The following is a 27,832-nucleotide window of genomic DNA, read 5'->3' on the forward strand; positions in this document are numbered from 1 at the left end:
ATAAATTTCATGTCTTCATCTTTTCTAACGGCTACATAGTACTCCATTGTGTAGATGTACCAACGTTTCTTTAACCAGTCATCTGTTCTCGGGCACTCAGGTTTTTTCCAGATTCGAGCTATTGTAAACAGTGATGCAATGAACAAACAAGTGCAGATGTCACTTCAACTATACTTTTTTGCCTCTCCGGGATATATTCCCAGGAGTGGTATTGCTGGATCAAATGGGAGCTCAATTTCTAATTTTTGGAGAATCGTCCATACTGTTTTCCAAAAGTGCTGAACCAGTCGGCATTCCCACCAGCAGTGAAGGAGGGTCCCTTTCTCGCCACATCCACGCCAACACCGGTTGCTTTTGTTCTTTTTTCATTTTTATTTTATATTTATTTTTTCTTTCATTTGTTCTTAAAGACAGAATTTACGTTCTGATATATGATTCATCCCATAAGGAAATTCCTCTGGAAAGGATATGTAAATCTAGTTTTTAATATAAAAGTAGCCAAAATGGTAAAGGTAAAGGTAAAGGCCCTCCCGTTGATCGTCGATTTGCTCGAGCGGGCCCAGTAACGTCTCCATTGGAGACTTTGTTGTTACTGTGTTTGGCATATCTAATACTCAACATTACTTCAAATGGCTTTACTTTGGATACTTAAAATTCACATGTAGGAGCCATTACTGCAATTTCATAGGATCTGTACTTTACAGAGAATCCCTGGCATGGATTCTCTTGAAATAGACCATAAAAGTGGCAATGATGATACTGCTTACAGGGTTCACCTAATGCTTGGATAATGTTAGTATATATATATATATATATATACATATATATATATATATCTCCTAATACTCTCTCTCTGAAAAACTTTAAAGGTTTTTGTTTTTCTTGTTTTGGAACTCCCCCAATAGATCTTGTTTATCCAAAATCTACTGCAAATAATAGGAAGTCTGCCAAAAAGTTCCCTGCTATGGAACACAGCTTGCCCTGAATTTTTTTTTTAAAAAAGAGCAAAAAACAAAAACACCAGCTGGTGGAGCCTTGGGCAGAGTTACCATAGACCCAGACTGTCTTGGAACTTCCTCAGTCTGATCTGCTTTGCTCAGGAACTTGGTGTCATCATTCTGAATATGCAAATGTAAAATAAGGAGGCATTACTGCATACATTTTCTAAATTAATTTGCTATTTGATAAACCAAGGTCTCTAGCTGGGCACATTCAGAGCCTATTTAGAGGAATCTTCCCTGAGTTGTTGATGAGGGCTGGGTGGCAGGCAGTAGTTGCTCTGCAAAGAGAGACTGCTAAACACACAATATGTTTCTCTAATTGATGACAGTGGAAGAAATATTTTTTTTACAGGGGACAGTAGTATTCCTCTCACTAAGTCCTTAACCAGGAAACAGTTGGGTATCAAATTGCTGCTCTTGGAAAAATGAACCATCCTTTGGGAGCCTGCCTGCTTAGCCTACTTGAACTTAATTTGAGAGGGTGACTTAAGAATGGTACCCGAGATGGTAACCAGGGGGATTTACTCTTCTTTTTTTGTAAGACTTGCCTCCCATACCCAGACCTGTGACTTTGAGTAAGCACAGCCATCCAAATCTATGGCCTGATGGTGTAAGAGAAATGTTCCTCAATAGAAATGATCGTGTATTTGCCAAAGACAGGAAGAATTCTTGAGTTAGGTAGGAACTTCAGATAGTCACTGTACAAACTAAGGGAATCTTTTCTCTGAGACTGGCTGTGCTAGCCATACTGATCAAGCAACCTGCTTGATGGTGAGGATCTCAGAGTAAGGACAAGGAGATATGTGTTCTAGCTCTGCTTCTCCTGACATAATCAATAGTAAACTGTGGGAGTGGAATTGGTTTCATCCTGGTGTTGCTCAGGGACTATTACTGGTTCTCTGCTCGAGTGACTTCTGGCAGTGCTCAGGGGACCCAGTGTGGGGCTGGGAATTTAAACTCAGGTCAGGAGAATGCAAGGTAAATGCCTTAGCCCCTGTAAAAGTTCACTGTAAACTTTTTCGGTGTCTTTTTGCGGGGGGTTCACACCTGGCAATGTATAGAGGTTACTCCTGGATCTGCACCCAGGAATTACTCCTGGCAGTGCTCAGGGGGGCCATATGGGATGATGGGAATGGAACCCGGGTCAGCCGCATGCAAGGCAAATGCCCTACCCTCTGTACTATATATAGCTCCGGCCCCCTTAACTGTAAACTTTTTGTCATCAGTAACTTCTGTAAATATTGGATAAATAAACATGTATATTTTTGCCACACCTGGAGGCGCTCAGGGGTTACTCCTGGCTCTTTGCTAGGAATCACTCTCAGTGAGTTGGGGATCATAGAGGTTCTGGGATCGAATCCAGGTCAGCTGCATGCAAGGCAAGCATTCTACCCACTGTACTATCTCTCTGGCACCCAAGTGTTGCCCACTTGGACAGTTTCTCTTTCTTGATATCCTTCAGGCAGTTATACATCAAACCTAAATTCTTCCTTAAGAATTCAATATGGTGGTGTTAGGCACTGGCCCTCTACACGGCCAAGCCAGTTTGATCTCTAGCACCACATATGTTCCCTTGAACACCTCAGAAGTGATCCTTAGTAAGGAGTAAATCATGAGCACAATAGGGATTTACAGCCCCTCCCTGCCCCTCCCCCCCAAAGAAGAGATGATTCAATGCACGTGGACTGAAGGATAGGTAGCAATGCAGTAAAAACAGGTGACACAGTCAGAGCACTTGTTGGCACTACTTACCAGAGCTTTCATAAGCTGTTTAAGCCCATCTTCCTGTAGGTGATGGATACTACTTTCACATGGCAGTGCACGATAGAGGCGTTGTAGGTGACTGCATCTCCTAGTGACTGGTAAGATGTTTTTGTTTCAGGGCTGAAGACATAGTACGAAGAGCTAGAGTGCAGGCTTTGCGTGCTGGAGCCCTGGAATTGACCCCTGGCTCCCAACACTGCTGGGAGCAACCCTGAACACGTATGAGCATCGCCAGATGTTGCCAAAACACAAATACAAACAACAAAACGACAATGTTTTGTTTTATGGTCTGGTATTCTCATGGAAGTTCTTTGTCAAAAAGAGCAATTAGTTGCAGAAATGGGCATGGTTTTCCTTCCAAAAGAGTCTGCTTTGCGAGTCTCCCTTTTGTGTTTACTAGAGGCTCAATATGGCATCTTTGTGTATAGCAGACAGACTGTCATTGGACTTCTTACTGGGTCCTGATTTAATCCCTTAGTGGTTAAATCAGCTTTTATGTCCTTTCATGTTGGCTCCACTCAAAGTAAATCCCTTACTAGGTAATTGGGTTGGAGAAATATTTCACACCATTCGCCACATTTTTTTGGTGCAGCGTCCAAAGAGGTCCACCCAGCAGTGCCTTTTTCTTAGTGGTAGGGGTTCAAGGCCACACAATAGTCTTTGAAGTGGTTGGTTCAGTATGCCAGAGATCACTGTATGCTAGGAACCCACTGAGATGGTAGCTGAGCCTGACTCTTCTATGAGGTTATTTTATTTTATTTTTTGAGTCTCACAATGGAGACATTACTGGGCCCGCTTGAGCAAATCGATGAACAACGGGAGGACCGTGACCGTGATTTATAAGTCACATCCAGCAGTGCCCAGGACTTATTCTTGGTTCTGTGCTCATAGATCACTCCTCGGTGGTGCTTAGGAGATCATCTGGGATGCAGAAGACCACTCCTGACTTGGCAGTGTGCATCGCAAGCACTTTACCTACTGTACTATTTCTCCAGCCCCTTTCGTGAGGTTTTGTCCCACTGGCTGGCATGTGTCTTAGCAAGGCACCAAGCCAAATCCCAGGTCCTTCAAGCTTCAGGATCTTGGGGAGAGAAAACAATCAAGGTGCTGGGGTTGGAGCGATAGCACAGTGGGTAGGGCGTTTGCCTTGCACTTGGCCAACCTGGGTTTGATTCCCAGCATCCCATATGGTCCCCCAGCACCACCAGGAGTAATTCCTAAGTGCATGAGCTGGAAGTAACCAAAAAAAAAAAAAAACAAAACAAAACAAAACAAAAACACAAAAAAAGAACAATCAAGGTCCTGCCTGTGGGTATCCTGACAGAGAGTGGAAGAGGTGAAAAGCCATGGGAGATGCACTGCTCCTGCTGATAGGCGAAGTGCTTCGGGTGGCCTTTACTCATTGGTACAGAGAAAGAGAAATGTCTTTGGTTTATTTTGGGGCCACATCCTCCCATGCTCAGGGATCACTCCTGGCCGTGGTTTCAGGGGCCCCCAGGTGGTGCCTGGGATGGAACTGGGTTGCAAAGCAAGTGCCCTTCAAGCTGTCCTTGCTCTCAAGAGGTGTCCTTTCATCTTGGGGGCAGGGAGCCTATTTGAATGAAGTCAATGGAAACCAGCTAACTCTGGAAGGTACGCCTCGCCTCCTCGGGGAACCTTCTCCTTTCTTCAGAGGGAAGGAGGTGGCAGGGGGTGGGGCACTCCCAGCAACGCTCAGAGTGACTCCCGGCTTTGCCCTCGGGGATCAGTCCTGGCGATCTACCCAGAGGACCGTTCGGGGTGCCGGGGATTGAACTGGGTCCGCCGCGTGCGAGGCGAGTGCCGTGCCCGTGGCACGCTCTCCAGCTTCGGGAAAACCGTCTTTCTTCTCGTCTGGGTCCCGCAGGCATTCAGGCCCTGGCCCTTCGGCGCGAGTGCCAGCGCGCACAGAGCCGACCCCCACCCCGGGGCGGGAGAAGGCACGGGAGGAACCGGCCGGCCGGCTCCGGGCGCGGAGGGCGGGAGCGGCGGGTGGGGAGGGGGACCGAGGCGGGGTCGGGCCCGCCCCTCCTCCCTAGCCCATTGGACCGACGTCCGCTGGCCTCATCCCACCGCCCGCCCCTCCGGGCGACGCTTAAAGTGTGCGGAACAGGTGCCTGGCGCGGAGCAGCAACTTTGCGCGAGTGTCCGGCCCGGACGCGGCGCCCGCTCGGCGCGTCCCGGCTCCCATTCATCCGTGCGGCGCCCCGCGACCCCGGGGGTCCCCCGCGGGCCGCGGCGAGGGGGACCGGGAGCGCGGCGGGCCCTCGGGCCGGGGCTCGGACGGGGCCGGCGACCATGCAGACGTGCGCCCGCGCCTGCGGGATGCGTCTGGCCGGCGGACTCGGGGGCCGCCGCCGCCCGGCCGGAGGCGCGGGGCTGCGCTGGGCGCCCCGGAGCTGTCACAGCGGCGGCGGCGGCGGCGGGGACGGGGACGGCGGGGGGCGCCTGCTCGAGCGCCTCCTGCCCCGGCACGACGACTTCGCTCGGAGGCACATCGGCCCCGGGGACAAAGACCAGAGGGAGATGCTCCAGGCCCTGGGGCTGGCGGTAAGGACCGTGGCCCAGCGCTCGGGGCCTCTCCTGCGCGCGTCTCGCGTCCCCCAGCCCAGTGGCCCCGCGGCTCTCCCCGGGGACCCCCCCGCCCCCGGCCGGCCCTGGCCGTGCGCTCGAGCCGGACCCGGCGCCTTCTCGCACCCGCTCCCTCTGCGCGCTCCTGGACCCCGCTCTCGGCGTCTCGGATTCGTCGCTTTTCTTCGTTCCAACTTTGCCCACTGATGAGCCTAATCTGAGCGAGAGTGGGGGGACGTCCCGGTTTATCCGATGGTCTCCGGAGCGATCGGATCCTTATCTCACTTGGTTCCATTTGCTTTCCTCCAAGTGATTTCTGGTTTGCTCACATTCTTTTCATTGAATCAGAAAAAAAAAAAATTCCTGATTTTTTTAAAAAGACGGTTCCCGCAAGCCTTGGTAGCTGCAAAACACAGAGGTGATTCGTGTAACTTTGTTTTCCTCTGCCTCTGGTGTTCCACGATTTGCATTTTTTTTCATTCTAGAGCATTGAGGAACTGATCGAGAAGACGGTCCCCGCCAGCATCCGCCTGAAAAGACCCTTGAAAATGGAAGATCCTGTGTGTAAGTGTCCCGGCCGGGCTCCTCTACACTCCGCCTGCCTTGGCCTATTTACGTTGTGTTCTCTGAAGGTTCAGCTTGGGGGCGGGATTGCTCTGGACAGGGAGGATGTTTTTTGTTTGTTTGTTTTTTTTTTTGGGGGGGGGGGCTTACTCATCAGTGCTTGGGGCTTACTCCTGGCTCTGCGCTCCGAGATCACTCCTGGCTGCGCAGGGGAGCCGTGTGTGGTTTGGGGAACCCAGTTCGGATCATGCCAGGCAAGCGCCCTGCCCACTCTGCTGTCTGTCGCTCCGTCCCCAGGACTGGGAGAAGGTTTATTAATCGAAAATCGTTCCGGGGACACTCAGGGGAGAAGAAGGGTGGACTCTTTATCCCCCCCCTAGAGCTGTTAGCGTCTTTGCAGGGCTGTGTCTCAGGGCTCCGGAGGCAAGTTTCCTGCAGGGGAGCTGGCTGGGCAGAGCACAAGCAAAGCACGCGTGGAGGACTCCCTGTTCCCCAAGTGTTGTTCTCAACCATGATTCTCTCATGCCTGGAGTGAGAGGTGTCACCACCCTTGCAGATCTGGATTTTGAGTAAGGAAAAGAAACGTTGCCTAAGGGCTTGTCAACAGGGAAAAGACCAGCATTCCAGGAACTCCTCCTGACAAACAGATCAGGAGACTTCTGCTCTCCTGGAGGGAATTTTTGTGCTCTGGTAACTTCATACTACTCTGTGTGTGTCTCTGTCTCTGCTTCTCTCTGGGGGCTACGCTGTGGTGCTCAGTGCTTACTCCCGGCTCTGCACTCAGGTCACTCCTGGCAGTGCTCGGGAGACCTTAGGCAGTGCTGGATGAGGCAAGTGCCTGCCTTATCCCCTCTACCATCTATTCAACCTCTGCCATCTATTCAACTCTAGATACCATTTTTTCCTCCTTGAGTCAAGTTAAGAGAAGGCAACAGCTATTTTGTTTTGTTTTAGGTTTTAAAATATAAAGGATATACGGATTGCAAGCTTTATATATTTTATTTTGGCCCACACCCGGTTTGGGGGACCACACCCAATTATGCTCAGGGTTTACTCCTGGCTCTGTGTTCAGGAATCACTCCCGGGAATGCTCCGGGAACTTTAATGGGATGCCAGGGATTTATTTCACCTGGATCTGCTGCTTCCTACAGGGCAAAGGCCCATCCACTATACTATCTTTCCTGCCTGACGGCTTTATTTTAAAGTAGACAGATTGAGGTAGGAGTTAGTTAGTCTAGTTAAATGATTAATGCTATTCCTTAAACTTTGCTGAGTGAGAACTGCTCCAGGATTTCAAATCCAAACCATGTGAGGGACCTTGCTCACAGAAGAAAATCTGCACTATCTGCATAATCAAGTAGATTGAGATCCAAGAGGAGCTCAGAGATTTACCCATCCAATCATTTAATCTCTTTGAGGGGGAAGAGGGTGGGTCACATCCCATGGTGGAGTACAGGGGCCTTAGCTCAGTGCTCAGGGTTTTTTTTTTTCTTTTTGGGTCATACCTGGTGATACACAGGGGATAGTCCTGGCTCATGCACTCAGGAATTACTCCTGGTGGTGCTCAGGGGACCATATGGGATGCTGGGAATCGAACCCGGGTCGGCCGCATGCAAGGCAAATGCCCTACCCGCTGTGCTATAACTCCAGCCCTGGTGCTCAGGGTTTATGGTTTAATTCTTACTGTTCCAATTGAAAATGTTTGGAGTTCCATGCATTTTGAGGATTGAACCCGGAGTTTGCCGTGTGCAAAATATGTGCTCTAGCCCTAGCCCTTTGAGCTATCTTACTGGATCAAGACATATTTTAGATGTTAGCAAATCAGAATTTAATTATAGATTAAAGTTTTTTATTTTATTTTAGGCAACATGCTTTACAAACTTAATGAAGGGATTGGGGTCGGGGGAGGGGAGAGGTTGAGGTGGGTGGGACATCAGGCAGTGTTCAGGGGTTATTCTTGCCTGACTCTGCACTCTGGAATTATTCCTGAGCAGGGCTCAGGATGCTGGGATCAAATCTGGACCTGCTGCTCTCAGAATTGTTGTCTTTGGCCAATCACTCAGCATGATACTTTTCAGATTCATCTAATAATTAGATGGATTATTGAGAAAAGTTTCATGATTTTGTCTTGATTACATTCCCAGCAGTCTACCATTGAGTATATATCCAATCACCCATTCTTGGACACTTGAATTGTTTTCATATTTTGGTTATCATAAATAGTGTTGCAATTTCCAAATGTAGTCTTTTGGCCTTTGGGGCAGATGCCAAAAAAGTGAAATTCTTAGTCTTGAGAAATATCCATATTGTTTTCTAAAATGACCGAACCAATCACATTCCTGATGAGAGTTCTTTTTATCCATCCAACACTGGTTGTTGTTGCTTTGTTCTTTTTAATGTGTGGCTGTTAAAAGAACGAAGTGCTGTCTATTCTGTTGTGGGTCCTAGTGGTGCTAGGGGGCTACACCCAACGGTATCTGCTGGGAATTGAACCTAGGGCAGGGTCTCACCTATGCAAGGTATATGTTCTCTACTTGAAACCACAATCTTGGCTTGTGGACGTTTTCTTATAAGAAAAAAATTGTTATGAATCTCCCAAGCTGTGCTCAGGGGGAGACACCTGGCAACATTTACCTGGGAGTTATTGAGGTACAAGTGGTGCTGTGGGTCTGCAGGGCCATCCGAGCTGTGCTTGGGGGGGCTTTGTGTTGGAAATTGAATCCCAGCTTGCACACGCCAGGCTTGTGATCCAGCCCTTTGAGCTCTCTCTCGCAGTCTCAGAGAATCAAGCTGGAGTAGGTCACATATGCCTCACCCTCAGTGCTTTCTGTCTCTTCCATGTTGCGTATTTTAAAAGCAGTCCTTAGTTGAATATTTGTACACATTATATGCCTTCCTCAGAGTTTCAAAGTTAGAGAGTGTTTAGGTCAGCCCCTTTCACAGTATTCTCTTTTCCATGCACAGGGATTACTCCTGGTTTATGCACTCAGGAATTACTCCTGGCGGTGCTTGGAGGACCATATGGGATGCTGGGAATCGAACCCGGGTTGGCCCTGTGCAAGGCAAATGCCCTACCTGTTGTGCTATTGCTCCAGTCCCACGCAGTATACTCTAAAATAAGATGTTCTAAATGCATTAGAGCTTGGGAAGTGTGTCTACATTTTTTTTGAGTACAATTAGTTGCTTGGTTCCACATGAATCATTAAAATAAAAATAATTTCCCTCTTTTTCTCCTTTGGTCTCTTCCCCTCTCCTTTTCCCCCTTTCTCTTCCTCTTCTCTCCTCTCCTCATCTCTCTGTCTTCATTGGCTATGGAATCCTAATAAGTAAGTTGCAACTGGAGTATGAACTTGTTTGGAGTAGAAACTCTGGAGGGGGGGGCAGGCTTACACCCTGTAGTGCTAGGGTGTTACTCCTGGTTCTGCTAAGGTGACCATATGGGATGCTGGGTACTGAACCCAGGTTGGCTGTACGCAACGTAAGGGCTCTACCCGATGTACTATCAGTCCGGCCCCCTGGAGTATAAACTTTTGACCTAGCAGCATGTGTGAACTTTTGGGTTGGTTCCATCTAGTTAATCTGAGATGACACAGAAAGTATTGCCTAGTCAGTAGTCTCCTCCTCCCCCCTTGCCCTAAAGTGGACTCAAAGATTGAAGAGTGAGCTTCAGTGGGGGTGGGGTGGGGATGTGTGTAGACTGCAAATGCGTCAGAAACACATCAATGTTTTACTCTGAGGTGGTATTTGCATGGTTAATGAGTGTTGCAGAGCCAAGGCAAGGCCATGCACATAACTTTCAGTACTGGCGTTTCCATATATTTCATATTTTTTAAAATTATATTTCCCTAGGGGCTGGAGAGATAGCACAGCGGGTAGGGCGTTTGCCTTGCCCACGGCCGACCCTGGTTTGATTCCCAGCATCCCATATGGTCCCCTGAGTGCCGTCAGGAGTAACTCCTGAGTGCAGAGCCAGGAGTAACCCCTGTGCATTGCCGGGTGTGACCCAGAAAGCAAAAAAAAAAATATATATATATTTTCCTTTTTTTTTTTCTTTTTGTTATTGTTATTGTTGAATTCACACACTTGGTTGCTTTATCACACACTTAATACTTGTAGGGTTTACTGGGGTCCTGTACCAGAATACCAGAGAACACATTTTGCTGTCACACCAGGGATCCTGAACAGCAGGACCACTGAGGACTGTATGTGGGACAGTGCCCGGATGCTAGGCAGACACCTCACCAGCCCAGCACTTCCACTTAATCCTGGGACATCATTAGCCAGACCTGGTTTCAAATAAGGTTTTAGACTCCTAGCAGTCAGAGAGAAGAATTCAGGACCAAGTGTCTGTTATGCACCAAGAAAACTCTGATAAGGGATATATATGAATCTTTTTTCCTTTTTAAAAATATTTTTACTTTTTTTCTTTTTCATTATTATTATTATTTCATTTAGTATGGGCTGGAGTGATAGATAGCACAGCGGGTGGGGCGTTTGCCTTGCACGCGGCTGACCTGGGTTGATTCCTCCGTCCCTCTTGGAGAGCCCGGCAGGCTACTGAGAGTATCTCGCCTTCACGGCAGAGCCTGGCAAGGTTCCTGTGGCATATTTGATGTGCCAAAAACAGTAACAACAAGTCTCACAATGGAGACATTACTGGTGCCTGCTTGAGCAAATCGATGAACATCGGGAGGACAGTACTACAGTGCAGTGGTATTATTTCATTTGTATTTAAATTACATACATCTTAAATGTCCACATTGCTGAATAAAAAAGACTATTGAGAGAACTTAAAGCAGCAGAGATAGCGGGGTCTGTTCTTTTCTGGCAACTTACGTACTTTCCATAACTTGTGCTTTTTTCTCTTCCAAAGGTTATTGCATGTATTAATTTATTTAATCCTTAACACAACCCTACAAGGTATCTTTAAAACCTCTGCTTTAATGAAGATAAATGACTTCCTCAAGTTCGGAACTCATCAGCAGTGTAGACAGAATGCAAATCCGGGCACCCCAGTTCCACCGTGTACACTCCAGCCACTTGTGTACATTATCTTCATTATGTTCTTTGGAAGGGTCTGGGTGTAAAAAATAGGAAACTCACGGCCTAACTGAAGTTTCAGAGTCCCCAGTTTCAGGACTGGGTGGTAGAGTGAGGCTCGGTGGCAAAGTCCATGCTCTGCGTATGCGAGCCCTAGGACAGCAACCACACCAGAAAGGTTCTGAGCTTCCCAGTTTCAGATATCACAAAGTCAGTCACAGGAATGACTGGTGGGTGCCAACTGCCTGGTGGGAAGGTGGCAGTGTGCTAAGAGCATGAGCATGGGAGCACTTGGGCCCGCTGCAGGGAAGGGGAAGGGAGAGGAGGGAAGGAAGGGTACAGAACTAGGCCAGTGTCTGAATGAATATCTGGGCCAGGCTGGGAGGTTGCTGTGCCCCACGGGAACAAGCAGGTAAAGGATGGAGCAGCCTGATAGACCCTGGGAAGGACAGGTGGCTCATCTGTCACGGCCGGATGCTCTCCTCCCCTGGAGTACTTCAGGAGGCACCTTGAAGAATGCTGTGACCATTAGTGGCCTTATCATTATGCTTCACCTCAGAGAAATTAGTAAAAGCTACTCAATTCAAAACCTCATTGGTCAGTTTTATCCTGTTTAAGTTAACCTTAAACAGGATAAACACCCTTAAACACCCTCCCCATCCACATACAGGCACGAAAGGTAAGAGGCAAGAAAGAATAAATATCAATGAAAATACTGATTTCTCTGGGTGGTAACATAATGGATGATTTAGTGTTCTTGTGTTGTGAGATTACTCCCTGTAATGAATTACTACGTATTCATTTCGCTGTTTTTTTTTTTTTTTAAAGTTACTTTTATTTATTTTTTTGCTTTTTGGGTCACACCCAGAGGTGCACAGGGGTTACTCCTGGCTCTGCACTCAGGAATTACTCTTGGCAGTGCTCAGGGTACCATATGGGATGCTGGGAATCGAACCCAGGTCGGCTACGTGCAAGGCAAACGCCCTACCCACTGTGCTATTGCTCCAGCCCCAGGTGTTTTGTTTTTGAGGGGGATTTATACCCAGCAGTGCTTGGGGGCTACTTCTGAGAGTGCTTGGGACTGTGTAGTGCCAGGGATGAGACTCTGGCCCCCTGTATGCAAAACCCTTTGAGCTGCATCCCTGTTCATCTTTCTCTGGTCCTTAAAGTGCTTTGTTTTTGAACAAAGCCAATCATGTTTAGCTGTATGTGCAGCTCAATCATAGCTATGTCATCTTTCCAGCAAAATATTCTCAGGTTAGCCAGTCTGAATTATCAGCTCCTAATGTTCACAGAGTCTGGCAAACTCCCCGTGGTATACCCAATATGCCAAATACAATCAATGATGGGTCTCATTCTCCTAACCCTGAAAGAGCCTTGAATATGGCACTTTTTGAAAAAATCTCAGGGCTAGGACGAAGAAGACATTACTGGCACCTGCTCGAGGCAATCGACGAACAACAGGGTGGTCGTGATCGTGATCGTGAATGTTCACAGAAACTGTAGAGGTTGAAGTTATCACATTTGAAGTTTGCACAGAAGTACCGTTTGCTTAATTGTGAGCATACTGAGGACTAGAGTGGGACAAGGATAACCTCTAAGATCCCACTCATTCAGCTAGAACCTGGCAACCAAGTTGTCAAAAGGATCTTTTGATGCATTTGTGAGAACTTAGTGTTCTAAGTCACAGCACATAGCATGATCTTTAATAAATGGTTAATGGAGGGCAGTTAGCAGAGGGAGACTGTTGTGTAATGCAACTGCAGGTGGTGACTCTGCCACCCACTGGAGTCAGGAATTCTCTGAACTCACCCCAAGGACACCTAGATAGCATGTTGGGTGTTAATTATCTTTTAACCAGGATTCTAGTGAGCTTCTGCCTGGGCTCCTCCATCTCTGACAGGCACAACCATGACTCTTCCCAACTCCTTCCCGTCCAGCATCTATGAATTATTATTATATCATTTACTAGGATAATTCCAGTGGATTTTCATTGTGAAGTGTGGAAATGAAGGGAAACTAATTAAATGAAAGGCTAAAGGCTGTTCTGAACATGCGGTAGCAAGTTTGGCAGAGGCCTAGGAAAACTTTAGAGTAGAATAAATGGAATTCTTATTCTTGTTGGATATCTTACCAGATTAATACGTATGCAAACCCATTGACTAAAACCATTGAATGTTTTTGAACATTTATTTTGTGCAATACACTGAGGATAGATGTATGTCTAGGAGTAATTTATCTCAATGGCCTAAAAGTTTAAAAGACTTCTTAACTTTTTAGGCACCATGAGGGTTAGGAATAAAATTCTGTCAGTGTTCAGTGATGTGATACAGGGATTTTTGAGATCTTTTTTTGAGGGGACATACAGTGCCCAAGCCATGGTCTCCCACATGAAAAATGTGTGCTCTAACCCTTTGAGCTTTCTCCCAGACCGTAGGCTATTTTTTTGTTCAGAGCAGTTTTAGATTTCTATTTTTCTTTTTTTTTTTTTGCTTTTTGGGTCACATCTAGCATTTCACAGGGGTTACTATTGGCTCTGCACTCAGGAATTACTCCTGGTGGTGCTCGGGGGACTATATGGGATGCTGAGAATTGAACCCAGGTTGGCCGTGTACAAGGCAAACACCCTACCCGCTGTACTATCGCTCCAGCCCCTAGTAGTTTTAGATTTTTTTTTTTTTTTGCTTTTTGGGTCACACCTGGTGATGCACAGGGGTTACTCCTGGTTCTGCACTCAGGAATCACCCCTGGCGGTGCTCAGGGGACCATAAGGGATGCTGGGAATCGAACCTGGGTCAGCCGCGTGCAAGGCAAATGTCCTATCCGCTATGCTATTGCTCCAGCCCCAGTTTTAGATTTCTTAAAAAAAAAAATATTCAATTGCACAGTAAACACCCAACTTCGCTTTATAGTTCCCTTGGTTTTAACTCTGTGCTCGAGCAATGTCTGTTCTTTGCCTCTGTATTGAAAGGAGTACCCTTTTAAGTGTATTCAGAAAGTCAGCACATTACAAGGGGAAAAAATTATTCAAACAACTTAATCACTTAATCACTTAACTTCCCGTTAGTCGTCGATTTGCTCGAGCGGGCGCCAGTAACGTCTCCATTTGTCCCTGTCGCGTGCTAGTGTAGCCCAATGGCATCTCTTCGCTCCGGGAACATGGAGGGCCTCAAACCGATCGTTCATGACCTTGACAAAGAAGTCTGACCATCTGGTAGGTGGGCGGCCACGCGGTCTCTTGACATCCCGTGGAATCCAATCAGTAACAGCTCTAGTCCAACGGTCGTCTTTAAATCTCATTACGTGACCAGCCCATCTGATTTTCGACACCCTGGCAAATGAGACAGCGTCCCTGATCCTTGATCGTCGACGGATGTCAGAACTCCGGATTCGTTCTCTCATTTGAGTGAAACGTGATATTCCAAGCATAGCTCTTTCTATTCTTCTTTGGGAGACCTGAATGGCGTTCTCATCTTGTTTGCGTAGGGCCCAGGTCTCTGAGGCATATGTTAATGCAGGAAGAACAGTGGAATCAAAGAGATGTGCCCGGAGCCGGAGGTTCTTCGTCCTCTTAGCTATTTCTTCGACGTTCTTGAAGGCGTTCCAAGCCGCTCTCTTCCTCCTGCGCAGCTCGGGTGCCAGGTCATTTGTCATGTTGACCTCTCGACCTAGGTACACATAGCTGTTGCATTCGGAGATGGTCGTTCCATTGAGAGCGAATGGGGCGTCAGGAACAAGGCTGTTTCTCATAAACATTGTCTTCGTAAGATTCAGCTGTAGTCCTACCTTTCCACACTCACGGTCAAAGTCGGCCAGCATTTGTGCCGCTTGGCTGATGTTTGGTGTTATTAAAACAATGTCATCAGCAAAGCGGAGGTGGTGTAGTTGCCGACCATCTATCTTCACTCCCATTCCTTCCCATTCCAGTCGTCGCATGATGTTCTCGAGGGTGGCACTGAAGAGTTTCGGTGAAATGGTATCACCCTGCCGCACCCCTCTCTTGACATCAACGATCACTTCTTTGTAGAATGGTGAGATCCTGGTAGTGAATCCGCAATACAGCTCACGGAGGATCCTGATGTATTGGGCTTGAATGCCCTGATTGGCTAGGGCTTCAATGACCGCTTCCGTCTCAACAGAATCAAAGGCCTTCTTTAAATCAATGAACGTTAAGCAGAGCGGCATCTTGAACTCCCGAGAAACCTCAATGAGTTTGGTTATCGTGTGGATATGGTCGATGGTGCTGAATCCTTTGCGGAACCCTGCTTGCTCACATGGTTGTCCTTCATCTAGTGTTCTGCCAATCCTATTCAGGATGACTCGAGTGAACAACTTGTAGATGACAGACAATAGGCAGATCGGGCGATAGTTGCCAATGTCATGGATGTCTCCCTTCTTGAACAGTAGTACGGTCCTGCTGGTTTTCCATTGAGATGGAACCTTGCATTCAGACAGGTAGCGAGTGAAGAGCCGAGCCAGTGTATTGATGAGTACTGACGGCAGGTTCTTCAGGTGTTCAGGTCTGACCTTGTCTGGGCCGGGTGCTGTTTGCTTCTTTACTGACGAAATGGCGTGTCGGATTTCGGAAGGGAGAACGTTGGGAACGACATATCCATCCTGTGGAATTTGGTATGTCGGCAAGTGGACATGGCTATCGAAGAGATTTGAGTAGAAGTCATGGATAATCTTCTCCATTGCCGTTCTGGAGGATGTGATGAATCCATCAGGACGTCGGAGGGCAGTCATCTTGGTCTTATAGTTGGCGAAGGACAGGCGGGCTTTACGAATACTTTTCCCGGCTTCTGCCGCATCTACCAGTACTTCTGCTCTTCTCTCTTTGAGGTCTTCCTTGATCGCATCTCTGCACTGCTTTGCGAGCTCGGACGTTAGCTTGCGGTTGCCTGAGGCATGCGCCAAACCACGCTGGCGAATTAGCTCAAGAGTTTTCGAAGATAGGCGACTTTTTGTGGCTATCTCTCTCTTGGCGTTCCTCGCACATTCATGGAGGTGCTGAACCAGTCGATCGTATTCCTCGTCAATGTTGTCAACAATGGCATCTTCCCATGTTGCCGCAACTTAAGATCTCATATTTAGTCTTCCATGGTTCATGAATCAAGCAGTATTTATTTAGCAGCTATAAAAGGGTGTTGCACAAAATAGAAATGGCCATACAACCAGTGACTGCAGACTCCAGGCTTCAAGGAGCCGGGAATTTCACCCCTTCCCATCTCCACACCTTCTGGAATCATGGTTGTCATGCCTATGAACTGCCTCTGGGCGCCATTGAAGTACATTAATGCCATTTAAGTACATTAACCACTAAGATTCAGAGACTCACAAATGAATCTCAAAACAGAGCAGCTCATTGCAGAGGTGTCTCCAGAACTCAATTATTTAAAATTTTAAAATTCTAGGAGTGTTCTATTTTTTTTTTTACTTTTTTATTGAATCACGTGCGATGACCCTTACAGACATCTCACACTATTCATAGCAAGCAAAACAAAATAATAATTGTGGTGGGATTGTATTGAAATATTGAATGTAATTAGTTATTGTGAACACCTTTAGAGCCCGGCAAGCTACCGAGAGTATTCGATATGCCAGACACAGTAACAACAAAGTCTCCAATGGAGACGTTACTGGGCCCGCTCGAGCAAATCGACGATCAACGGGAGGGCCTTTATGAAAATAAGGTTAAAAAAATAAAAAAAGAAATGGCCATACGATTGCAGGGTCATTAGTAAAAATAAGTGTCCACGTAGAAAGACATGGGATGTGACTCTGTAAAAGTGCGTGTTTTGCACGCAGAGAAGCTGTATTTAATCTCTGGCACCACAAATAGACACAATACACTAAACTACAATAGATAGCTAGAGTGTAGTACTGTCAACACAACATAATGCAAATAACCGCTAAATGGAGTTTTGTATCCCTTTAGGATGGGAGTATAGCTGAGTCGTAATGTGCTAGATTTCCATAAGTGAGACCTTAGGTTTATACCAGGCATCTCAAAAGAATATGTGGTTACTTTGGGGGAGAAGCTAAGATTGCAGTTAAGTTAGATATTAAATCACGGTGCTTGAGAGAAAACAGAACTTAATCCATTTGTCTCCTTTTTCTTTTGGGGTTGTTGGCCACGCCCAGCTGTTCTCAGGGGCTAATGCCTGCTTGATTTGGGGGATCTGGGATTTGTTCGAGGGTAGGGGAGGGGGGTTGGGGGCGCGCGCACACACACGCACAAAACAAAATATAAAAAAAGAATAAAATGGGGAAGAGACGTCATTTGCATGTGTTTTTTGGTACAGTAATGAATAAAATGGTGACCAGAGGTCAAGGAGGACTCCATTTCATCACCTCTGCTGCCTGGTATTGTCCAGACGTGGGCCTGGAGTCCTTATTAGCACAGCCTTCTTCAGGGTCTGGTCGGAGAGATGGATGACTCAGTGCGCTGAGTGCCTGCTGGCAGTACATTGTCCCCCGAATACTGCCCAGAAACCCCCCACCACAGAACTGAGAGTATTCACAGAGCACTTCCGGCTATGGTCCCCAAAGCAAAAACAAAACCCAAAAAGCTCCAGAAATTTGGCCGCCGAGTTAGCACTGGGGTTAAGGCTTTTTACCTTATGGGTTGCCCACCCAGGTTCAACCTTTGGTACCCCAAGTTTCTCGGAGAGTGACCCCAGAACCTAAGAGTGGGAGCAGCCCCCAAGAACCACCAGGTGTGGCTCAACGCCAAGAAAGGGCAAAACTGTAAAATGCCTTAATTATTTGGTTATCAAAAAATTTTGTATCAGTCTTTGTAGAGGGCCCAGTAAGACCGAATGCTGGAATTTGGAAGCTCTGTTGAGATTTCCGTGCTTCAGTATCATTTAGTAACCTGGGACAGAAAAAGAAAGTTGAGTGTTGATGAGGAATGGGCAAAGGCGGGGCTGGAGCCATAGTACAGTGGGTAGGACGTTTGCCTTGCATGTGGTCGACCCGGGTTCGATTCCCGGCATCCCATATGGTCCCCCCAGCATGACCAGGAGTAATTCCTGAGTGCAGAGCCAGGAGTAACCCCTGTGCATTGCCGGTTGTGACCAAAAAAAAAAAAAATGGGCAAAGGCAAGTGACAGAATGACAAGATCGGATAGTCTGCACAGGCCAGGTGATGGGTGAGGCAGTTTTGTCCACATTTTGTTTGTTTTGGTTTTGGGGGCCACACCAGGCTTTGAACTTGGGGGCCCTCCTGGCAACACATGGGGGACCATGTGAAGAATGAGGTCAGCCCATCAAGCTGTCTTGATGCTTTTTTGTCCAGCCACACTTTGGAAACGTCCATATTATGGGCCTGGGAACAAGCCATTTACCTATGTATCACTTAAGACGTTTGTTGCAAGTCTGTGAACCTTCAAGTCTTTCTTAGTCTTCTTGAAAAGAAAAAGAAAAAATCTTTCTTTGACTACTCCTCACTAAACTCCTGCCCCATGCTGAGACCATTCTCAAATTTGGCCTGTTAAAGACTAGAAGCCTGAGATCAGGCCCCGTGGCTTCCTTTTCAATAACGATCTTATTATCTCTTGAATTGCGTTTTCTCACATACTTAAAATATTTCCTGCCTCAGACCTCCTAAGTCCAAATGCAAGTTTTTGTTCTGCCGGGATGCTGGTGATTGCCATGGGTCCATTAAAAGACAAATGCTTGTCTCTTTCCACTGCTTCAGATGTAAATTTCTGTTTGGGGGGAGGAGGGGAAGTCTCTAAATATTCTCTTTTCACTCATGCAGGAATGATTTATTTTAGTTGACGATCTCTTTTCCCCTTCCTGCCCCACCAATGGCACTTTGCTTTCATTTTGATTATTTGGGCTTGTTTTACTTTTGTTGTTGTTATTTTTGGTTTTGGGGTCACATCCAGTGATGCTCCTGGCTCAACACTCCAGGATTACTCCTGTCAGGGCTCAGGGGATCATATAGAATGGGGGGAGTTGTGGATCTGCTGTGCCATCACTCCAGCCCCACTCTCCAAAGTATTTTTACAGAAATGAAAATTGAGAAACTAAGTAAGGTTTCTCAGTACCCACAGCATCAATTATGCGAGAAACAGAAAATTTGAAATTCTGAAACTCTTTTTGCTTAATGCATTGCATTGTTTCACCAAATTTGCTTAATAGATGCAGATTTTCATTTAATGTTTCTCTCAGCCCACCTTTTTAGGGACAGAGTTGAAGTAAATAGAAGCAAAGTTGTGCATTGATTTATCATCCTGTGTTCATGATAGGTGGATTATAGGAGACATTAGGCTAGCTCAGTGTGGGAGTTTAGGTGAATTTTCATCACAACAGCTTGATTTACCTGTATTTCTTGTGCACCCACTCAAGAAATGAGTGGGTGCACAAGAAATAGTGACTTACTATTTAGTCACTATTCACTTACTTAGCGCTTGCCCATTAAAATATTATAATGTAGGTGGTGAGATTCAGGGTTGGACTATAAATTTCTTTTTTTTTTCTTTTTTTGGGTCATGCACAGGGGTTACTCCTGGCTCTGCACTCAGGAATTACCCCTGGCGGTGCTCAGGGATGCTGGAAATCGAACCCGGGTCGGCCGCGTGCAAGACAAACGCCCTCCCTGCTGTGCTACCGCTCCAGCCCCTCTTCATTTTCTTTTGATCTATAAATATTTTCTTCCCTGCGTACATGGTAACTTGCTTGCATTTGACTCTTCGAACATACCCTTCTTGCTCAGCCAGCCATCACAATGTACCCAGAGGGCAACAAAGAGGAGAAGCAAACACCAGGATCTCCAGTGTGGTTCTCATTAGAAACCTGACCATTTGATCTGATGACATAGGTCAGTTGGTGTTCCCAGATAAATATTATGCATTGCAGTGTGTGTTTTTTTGTTGTTTTCTCTGTCTCTGTCTGTCTCTGTCTCTGTCTCTGTCTGTCTGTCTCTCTGTCTCTCTCTCTCTCTCCCTTCCCCCTCCCCCTCTTTCTCTCCCTCCCTCTCCCCCAACAGTGCTCAGGATTGACTCCCAGCAATCTAGAGTGGCATTTGATGCCAGGGATGCAACCCAGGTCACTTGCCTGCAGAGCATGTACTCCAGATGCTTTATGCTGCCTTCACGCTCCCCACCCCCTTATTTATTTATTTATTTATTTGCAATACCCCAGGGCCTCATTCATGCATTCAAGGCTGGCACTATACTCTGGGTCTGAGCTCAGAGATGACTTCTGGGGGTGCTCAAGGCACCATATGTTGTGCTAGGGGATCAAACCTCTCCGTTGGATCAGGGTACTTGACAAATAAGAGGGAATGCAGTTTAGGGACTGGGCAAGTGGGCATAAGCCAGGCTACAGGGGAGGGAGAGAAGTGCTGTGATTAGTTAGATGGTATTAGGGAAAGGCTACACATTAGGATGGAATTTATGTTCCAATTTTGCCTTCCATGGAAGCAACAGAAAACTGCCTTATGCGGCCATCCATTCTGATTAAAATGATCGAGAACCTTGATCCCATTCCACATTTCCCAAGTAGCCTTTTTTGGGTTTTGGGTCACACCTGGCAGTGTGACCTCGGGATTTACCCTGGCAGGCTTGGAGACCATATGGGTGTAGGGGTCCAACCCACGTCGACTACATGCAAGGCTTCCCTTCCCCACTGTACTATTGCCTTGATGCCAGGAAAACAGACCAATCTTCTTGGAGATCTTTTGAGTACCTTGCTGAGCCTGAAGGCTGAGGATTGGCAGGGCCTCTGGTGAGGGCTGAGTTCACAAGGACAATTTTATTCTGGGTATAACATTTCTGGTGTGTGTGGTTTTTTTTTTGGGGGGGGGGGTGTCACAACCAGCGGTACTCAGGACTGACTCTAGTTCTGTGCTCAGGAATCATTCCAGCTGGACCATATGGGACGCGAGGGATCAACCCAGGTTGCCTGTGCCCTACCTTCTGTACTATCACCGTAACCCCTGGACATAACATTTCAATTTAATTTTTAGCTTTCAACAGAAAAACAAAGCAGGCACATTACATCAAAGGCATATGCTATTTTGGGGCAAGTTTGCCAAAAGCACAAAATAATGCAGAGGATAAACCTAAACTCTTTCCCAGTTGCCTTTTTTTTCTTTGGAGTGGAGTGGGAGTTTGGTTCTCAGGAGGTCCAGCTTGGGCCCAAATGGCAATTCTCTTCTTCGTTTTTCTTTTTTTTCTTTTTTGTTGTTTTTTAGACCAAACGTTGCAAGTGCTTCGGGATTATTCCTGGCTCTGTGAGCTGGGATCACTCCTGGAGGGTCTTGGTGGACCCTGGGCCGTACTAGGGATTGAACCCCAGTGGGTTACATGTAAGACAAGCACCCTACCCACTTTACTGCCCCCTCTGGCTCCTAAACCAAATGCCAGTTCTTGGCCTACTTGGCCTTTGGTTCAGCTGAGGGCCAAATAATTTAATGCTGGGGCCTCCACGGCTGCACCCAATGATGCTTGGGAGGACCATGTGTGCCTGGAATTGAACCTAGTTTGGAGCATGATAAACATGTGTCCTAACCTCTGCTCTGCACTATCTCCTGGCTACTCCACTTACTAGTTTCTTTTTTTCTTCCTGATTTTATTTTTGGGGCCACACCCAGAACAAGTGTGCATTGTCAAGGATCATTTTTTTGGGGGGGATAAAATAATTTCAGAAGTAAGATTAGTTATAAAAATTCCAGCAAATACTTGTTCTGTTGGATATTTATTGTTTTATAGGTAATAAAATTAATCTATTCACCAGAAAAGAATAAAAATGAGAAAAAAGACTTTAGATTATGGGAGATAATGACATTTTACATACAGCAAACAACTAAATTATTTCTGAGAGCTGTCTCCAAAGTATGACAAATCATTAGTATTTATATATTAAGCCTTCCATACTCCATAATGCTGTAGGATTAGTCTCTGGGGTATTGGAAAAATTTCTTATGTATTTTCTGTCAAGGATCATTCTAGATGGTGCTGGGCATTGAGCTAGGGTTGATGGCAAACAAGCGAGGCAAGTACTTCAAACTCTATTGTCTCTCTAGCCCTCTACTTCGCAGTTTATTCTGAATTAGTTCCAGAGATATTGTTAGCATATAGCACATATACATGTATGTATATCATATATATGCATATATATATATATATATATATAGAGAGAGAGAGAGAGAGAGAGAGTGTTTGCCTTTTTGGGCCATACCTGATGGTGCTCAGGGATTACTTTTGGTTCTGCATTCATGGACCACTCCTGGTGGGGTGCAGGGGAACATATGGGGTGCCAGGAACAATGGAAACCTAACTCAACTGCATAATAGGAAGTACCTTATCCACTGTACCATCTCTCCAGTCCTGTATATGGATCTTAGCAGATCTTTTACTTAACCTGTCAATTCTGTGATCATTCATTTCCTTCCTTCCTTCCTTCCTTCCTTCCTTCCTTCCTTCCTTCCGCCACACCCGTCTCTACGCAGGGTTTTTTTCCTGGTTCTGCACTCAGGCAGGCTTGAGGGACCATATGGGGTGCCAGGGGTAACGCAGGTTGGCTTCATGCAAGGCTAGTGCCCCATCTGCTGTGCTATCACTCCAGCCCCTCTGTGATATTTCTACTCATTCATAAAAATGGGGAATGAAAACCTTGGTTTCTCACATGGAATCAGTTTTTAAACAGCAAAAAAAAGCAAGCAATCATTAGAAAGCAATCTTTGCCTTCGTGGTTGGTATTGGTACAAAGATCTTGATATTTTCACCACAAGTGACAAGGAAGTTGCAAGTGGAAAGATGGTTCCAGGGAATGGCAAAGGAGGAAGCATCATTATGAATTCTGTGAAGCAGGAACAGAGTGAAACGCACCTGTGGATTCTTAAGAAGTGGTGCCCAGGCCACTGAACTCTGTTCTTGTTCATTCGGACCAGGGCGTTATGCAATGCTCTCAGGCCGGCGAATAAACAAGGTCAGCAGCCGGCATTTCTTCCACAAGAAAAGAACTTGTTGCTTAGAGTTCTGAGGGATTGCGTGAATGCGCTCCTGGCTGGGAATGCCACATAATGCCTGGGGTCCGGTAGCCCTGCCAGATCGAAGGCCAGAATCTGGAGAGTGGCAGCTTGTCTCCAAGTGTTTTTTGAATGGACGGTCCCTTTCTCCTTCTGTGCCCCCTTGGTACTTTCATTAGTTCACGTTCGTGGTTATCACATGAGACCTGTTCACAGAAAAAGGCTCTCTTTGTTAAATTGGAAAGAAAACCGCTCTGTTTAAAGTGTTAGGGATTGAATCCAGGGCCTCACACAGTGGAAGGAAAAGTGTAAGGAGTGTGCCTTGCTTGTGGGGTTTGCTTTGAGTGGAATCTGGTCTATTTCCATTCTCCCTTTTTTGTCCATGCAGCTTTCTACCTCTCTTTTCTTTAAAAAATATTTTCTTTTTCTTTTTTTATTGAATTGTCATGAGATAGAGCATTACAAAGCTGTTCATGTTTGGGTTTCAGTCAGTCATACCGTTTTCCAACACCCATCCCTCTACCAATGCATAATTCACAGCACAAATGCTCCTAGTTTCCCTCCCTCCCAATTCCCCCACATCTGCCCTGCCTCTATGGCAGGAATTTTTCTTCTCTCCCCCCACACCTCACCTTTTGGGCATTGTGATTTGCAGTACAGATGCTAATAGATTATCATGTACCTGTTTTCAATACTTATCCAGTGTGATTATTTTCATGCTGGTCCCTTATCTGTCCCTCTCTTAATTCATTTCACTCAGCATGATACTCTCCATGTCCATCCATTCATAGACAAATTTCGTGATTTCATTTTTTCTAATAGCTGTGTAGTATTCCATTCTGTAGATGTATTATACATTTTTAATCCGGTCTTCTGTTCTCAGGCACTCAGGTCATTTCCAGATTCTGGATATTGTGTTGTTTGTTTGTTTGTTTGTTTTTTGGGTCACATTCGGCATTGCACAGGGGTTACTCCTGGTTCTGCATTCAGGAATTACTCCTGGCTCGGGGGACCATATGGGATGCTGGGAACTGAACCCGGGTTGGCCGCATGTAAACTCCCTATCTATCCGCTGTGTGCTATTGCTGTAGCCCCAATTCTGGCTATTGTGAATAGTGCTGCAATGAACATAGAAGTACAGATGGTTTTTCTGCCCATGCAACTTTCTTGATCCTTATATTGCCCAAGGTTTGGAGTTCACAATAGATTTTTCATAATACTTCTCTTATGAGGTCAAAGGAAAAAGAACACCACTCTGGACTTAAAAATCTCACACCTTTTTTGGCTTGTTTTTGAAAAGATTTCTTTGCTGGAGTCAGAGTGATAGTACAACAGGGTGAGTGCTTGCCTTCTATGCAACTGACTCTGGTTTGATCCCCAGCACTTGGCATGGTCCCCCGAGTTTCTCCAGGAGTGACCCTTGTGTGCAGAGCACAGAGTAAGCCCTGAATACCACCTGGTGTGCTTCCTTCACCCTCCCCAACCCCTCATGTCTGCCAAATATTTTCTTTCCAAAGGATTCTAAATATGTGCATTTTGTGATCTCAGGATTTGGACTTTTATTAGAACAGTCATGCCCAGAAACTTACCCTAAGTGGCTCAGCTTTGCTGGGTCCCATTCCTGATAGGTTGAGCAGGTAGATCTCTGGACCTTTCCCCCTCCTTCACTCTTTGTCCACTGTTCTCAACATAGTCCTCAAGCTCAGCTTCCCAAATCATTAGCCGATGTGATTGATGGTCACCAATGAACAAATATCTCAGATAGTTTGGACACTCACTAAGCTGTTGTGAGTTTGGGATGTGTGTGTGTGGTGTGCTGGGAATCAAACCCAGGGTCTCATACATCCCAGGCATGTGCTTTACCTCTGAGTTTACCCTTGGCCTCCAAATGTTTCTTAAATATGTCAAGGAAAGCCTGTGGTCCTGATCTTATCGTAGGCAACAGCTTAATTCTGTTACAGACTGTCCTGTCTTAGCTTCACGCTGGGAAGCCTGATCACGATGAGCAATGGATGAGTGAATGGGAAAGGCCACCCACTCTCATTCTCACCTTCAGAAGCTTGGTTAGTACCCACCCTACTCCAGATGGCAAGGAAAGGTTGTTTTACTAACTGAATTTGTATTCATTTGAGTTTAAAATAAGCTGATTCAAAACCAGCTTGTAAAAAGAGGGCCACTTGAGAAATATTTATATTACATATATGCCCAAACCATGCTAGTACATATGGGACACTGGGGAATTGAACTCATGATCATACTTTTGCAAGGGGGTGCTCTCAGCCCCTAGGTATTCCCTTTAGATCAACCATGAAGGTTTATATGTTGTGATTTATTTTGGGGGATATTCTTTATTTTTTAATGTAGAAGTAGTGCTATTTATTCAGCCATTAATTAGACTGATTGAACTGGGCATGAACTATACTTTACTTTTTTTTTTCCTTTATATAAATATATTTGGGCTGGAGCGATAGCACAGTGATAGGGTGTTGGCTTGCATGCGGCCAGCCTGGCTGACCCAAGTTCGATTCCTCCGCCCCTCTCAGAGAGCCTGGCAAGCTACCAAGAGTATCTCGCCTGCACAGCAAAGCCTGGCAAGTTACCCGTGACGTATTCTATATGCCAAACACAGTAACAACAAAGTCTCACAATTGAGACGTTATTGGGCCTGCTCGAGCAAATCGATGAACAATGGATAGACAGTGCAGTGCTTATAAATTTATTTGTTGAATCACTGTGAGAGCAGTTACATAGCTTTCTGGTCTAAGGCTCAGTCATACAATGATAAAACACCCGTCCCTTCACCAATGCCCATTTTCCACACCCAAAAATCCCAGTATACCCTTATCCCACACCCTCCCCCTACCTGTGGGCAGATGATTTCCAAATTACTCTCTCTCTACTTTGATTACATTCAATATTTTGACACCAGACCCACCATTATTATTTGGGATTTTACTCCAACACTCAGATCTGCCGAAAAGGCAACCGTAGACATTTTGTTTTCTATCGCTGATTATGAATAACATATGATGTCTCGCGGCTGCAGTAGTGGCCACATGATTTTGGAGTTCCAGAATTTTAACAATAAAATCTGGAGGGATTTCTGCCAAAACCTGCTAGATTCTGAGATTTGTTCCTGAGTCTCTGGGATTATGGCCATTAAGCAGCTTGATCAGGAGCCAGAGAGGCCATTTGTGGGCGGCAACCCGGGATCTCTTTGGGGCGGGGAGGAAAGGGCCGGTTCCAACCCCATGTCATGAGGCCTCTCGTGTCTCGTCACTGTGGGCCCAAACCTGACTGTCCAACAGCCACTGAACTGCCAGGGGGAACAGGCCAAGGCATGAAACCTATTCCCACCTGGGGTGGCCTGGCACTGTTAACATACTGCGGAGACCAGGCGCATTTCTGCTAAAAGCTGCTGGGTTCCAAGATTTGTTTCTGAGTTTCTGGATTTGGGGGATACTTTTGACAGTGCTTGGGAGGCTATTCCCAGCTTGGTTCTTGGGCATTGCCTCCGGCAGTGCTAAGTGAACCTATGATACTTGGGGCTGAGTTCTAGTTCTAGTTCTAGTTCAAGGCATGTGCTCTAGGCCTTTGCACCATCTCACCATCTCCCGAGCCCCAGCAGTCAAGGCTTTCAATAGATTAAGAATTAGTTTAACAATGCTATAGAATTTTCTTTTCTTTTTCCTTTTTTTAAATTGAATCATCATGAGTTTCAGTCATACAATGATTCACACCTATCCCTCTGCCAGTGTACATTTTCTACCACCAATGTCCCCAGTATCCCCTCCCATCTCCTCCCCCTGCCTTTATGGCAGACAATTTTTGTCTTATTTTCTCTCTACCTTTGTGCCTTATGGTTTGCAATACAGATACTGAGAGACCATCATGTTTGGTCCTTTATCTACTTTCAGCACACATCTCCCATCCCGAGCGATCCCTCCAATCATCATTGACTTCGTGATCCCTTCTGTATCCCAGCTGCCTTCTCCCCCAGCTCATGAGGCAGGCTTCCAGTCACGGAGCTATCTTCCTGGTCCTTGTGTCTACTGTCCTTGGGTGTTAGTCTCTTATGTTATTTTTCTATTCCACAAGTGAGTGGTCATTCTATGTCTGTCCTTCTCAACAATACCATAGAATTTTAAAGGTGAGCATCTCATACCTCTACACAGGTATAAGATTTACAGCAGCACCCCTGGTTCCACCCAAAAGACCCCTGTATGTATTCCTTCCCCCCGTGTCTAATAGGCCTGGGCTTGACCCACAGCACTACATAATCCCCTGGGAAAAAACAAAAGTGAGCCTGAGTGAGTCCTGAGCACTGCCAGTTGTGGCTACTCCCTGCCATTCACAAAACAAATACTTATGAAATGTCCTCTCTTTCTTTGATTAAGTCTAATGAAAAGTAATAGGTCTCTTGTGAATTTATTTTCTGTGGGAGTCTATAGAGTGGGATGATCAGGTGGAGGGGCTATTTTCATCGAGGGTAAGAATTAATGAGAATAACATTCACATAGGACTGAGGATTAAAACAATCTTCCTAACCAATTTGACATTTCACAGATGGCTGTTCCTAGATTTTTCTCTAGTAGGAAACAATCAGTTCCAAGATTTTAATGACTGAGTCCCTCAGAAGATCTTAGAAAGACTACACATTTGTAGAGGTAGTTAATGCAGTTTAATGTATTTAAAATGTAGTTAATATTTTATTTAGTAAGTGGAGCATGAGTTTTTATTGAGTGAAACGTACTTAGAAAGACATAAGGGAAAGGAACCTTTTCTTTTTTTAATTTAAAAAAATTTTTTTTTTTATTAGTGAAGCACCATGAGGTACAGTTGTAGATTTACAAATCTTTGTGCTTGGGTTTGATTATACAATGATCAGATA

General features: G+C 45.9%; 1 protein-coding gene and 1 non-coding gene across 2 annotated transcripts in view; both read left to right on the top strand.

The window, feature by feature from the left end:
* The first annotated feature begins 4,918 nt into the window (after positions 1-4,918).
* GLDC (glycine decarboxylase) overlaps positions 4,919-27,832 on the top strand; it is a 91,062-nt gene continuing 68,148 nt past the window's right edge. Inside the window, exons 1-2 of the mRNA XM_056130544.1 lie at positions 4,919-5,333; positions 5,840-5,918. Of these exons, the coding sequence (XP_055986519.1) occupies positions 5,082-5,333; positions 5,840-5,918 (331 nt within the window). The 5' untranslated portion in view covers positions 4,919-5,081. The remainder of the gene's footprint in view (positions 5,334-5,839; positions 5,919-27,832) is intronic.
* On the top strand, positions 13,839-13,968 carry LOC130038803 (small nucleolar RNA SNORA22). Its single transcript, XR_008794790.1, has one exon. It is a non-coding gene; the product is annotated as a small nucleolar RNA SNORA22 (small nucleolar RNA).

This window comes from Sorex fumeus, unplaced genomic scaffold (genome assembly GCF_029834395.1).
Source record: "Sorex fumeus unplaced genomic scaffold, SorFum_2.1 ptg000079l, whole genome shotgun sequence".
NCBI lineage: Eukaryota > Metazoa > Chordata > Mammalia > Eulipotyphla > Soricidae > Sorex > Sorex fumeus.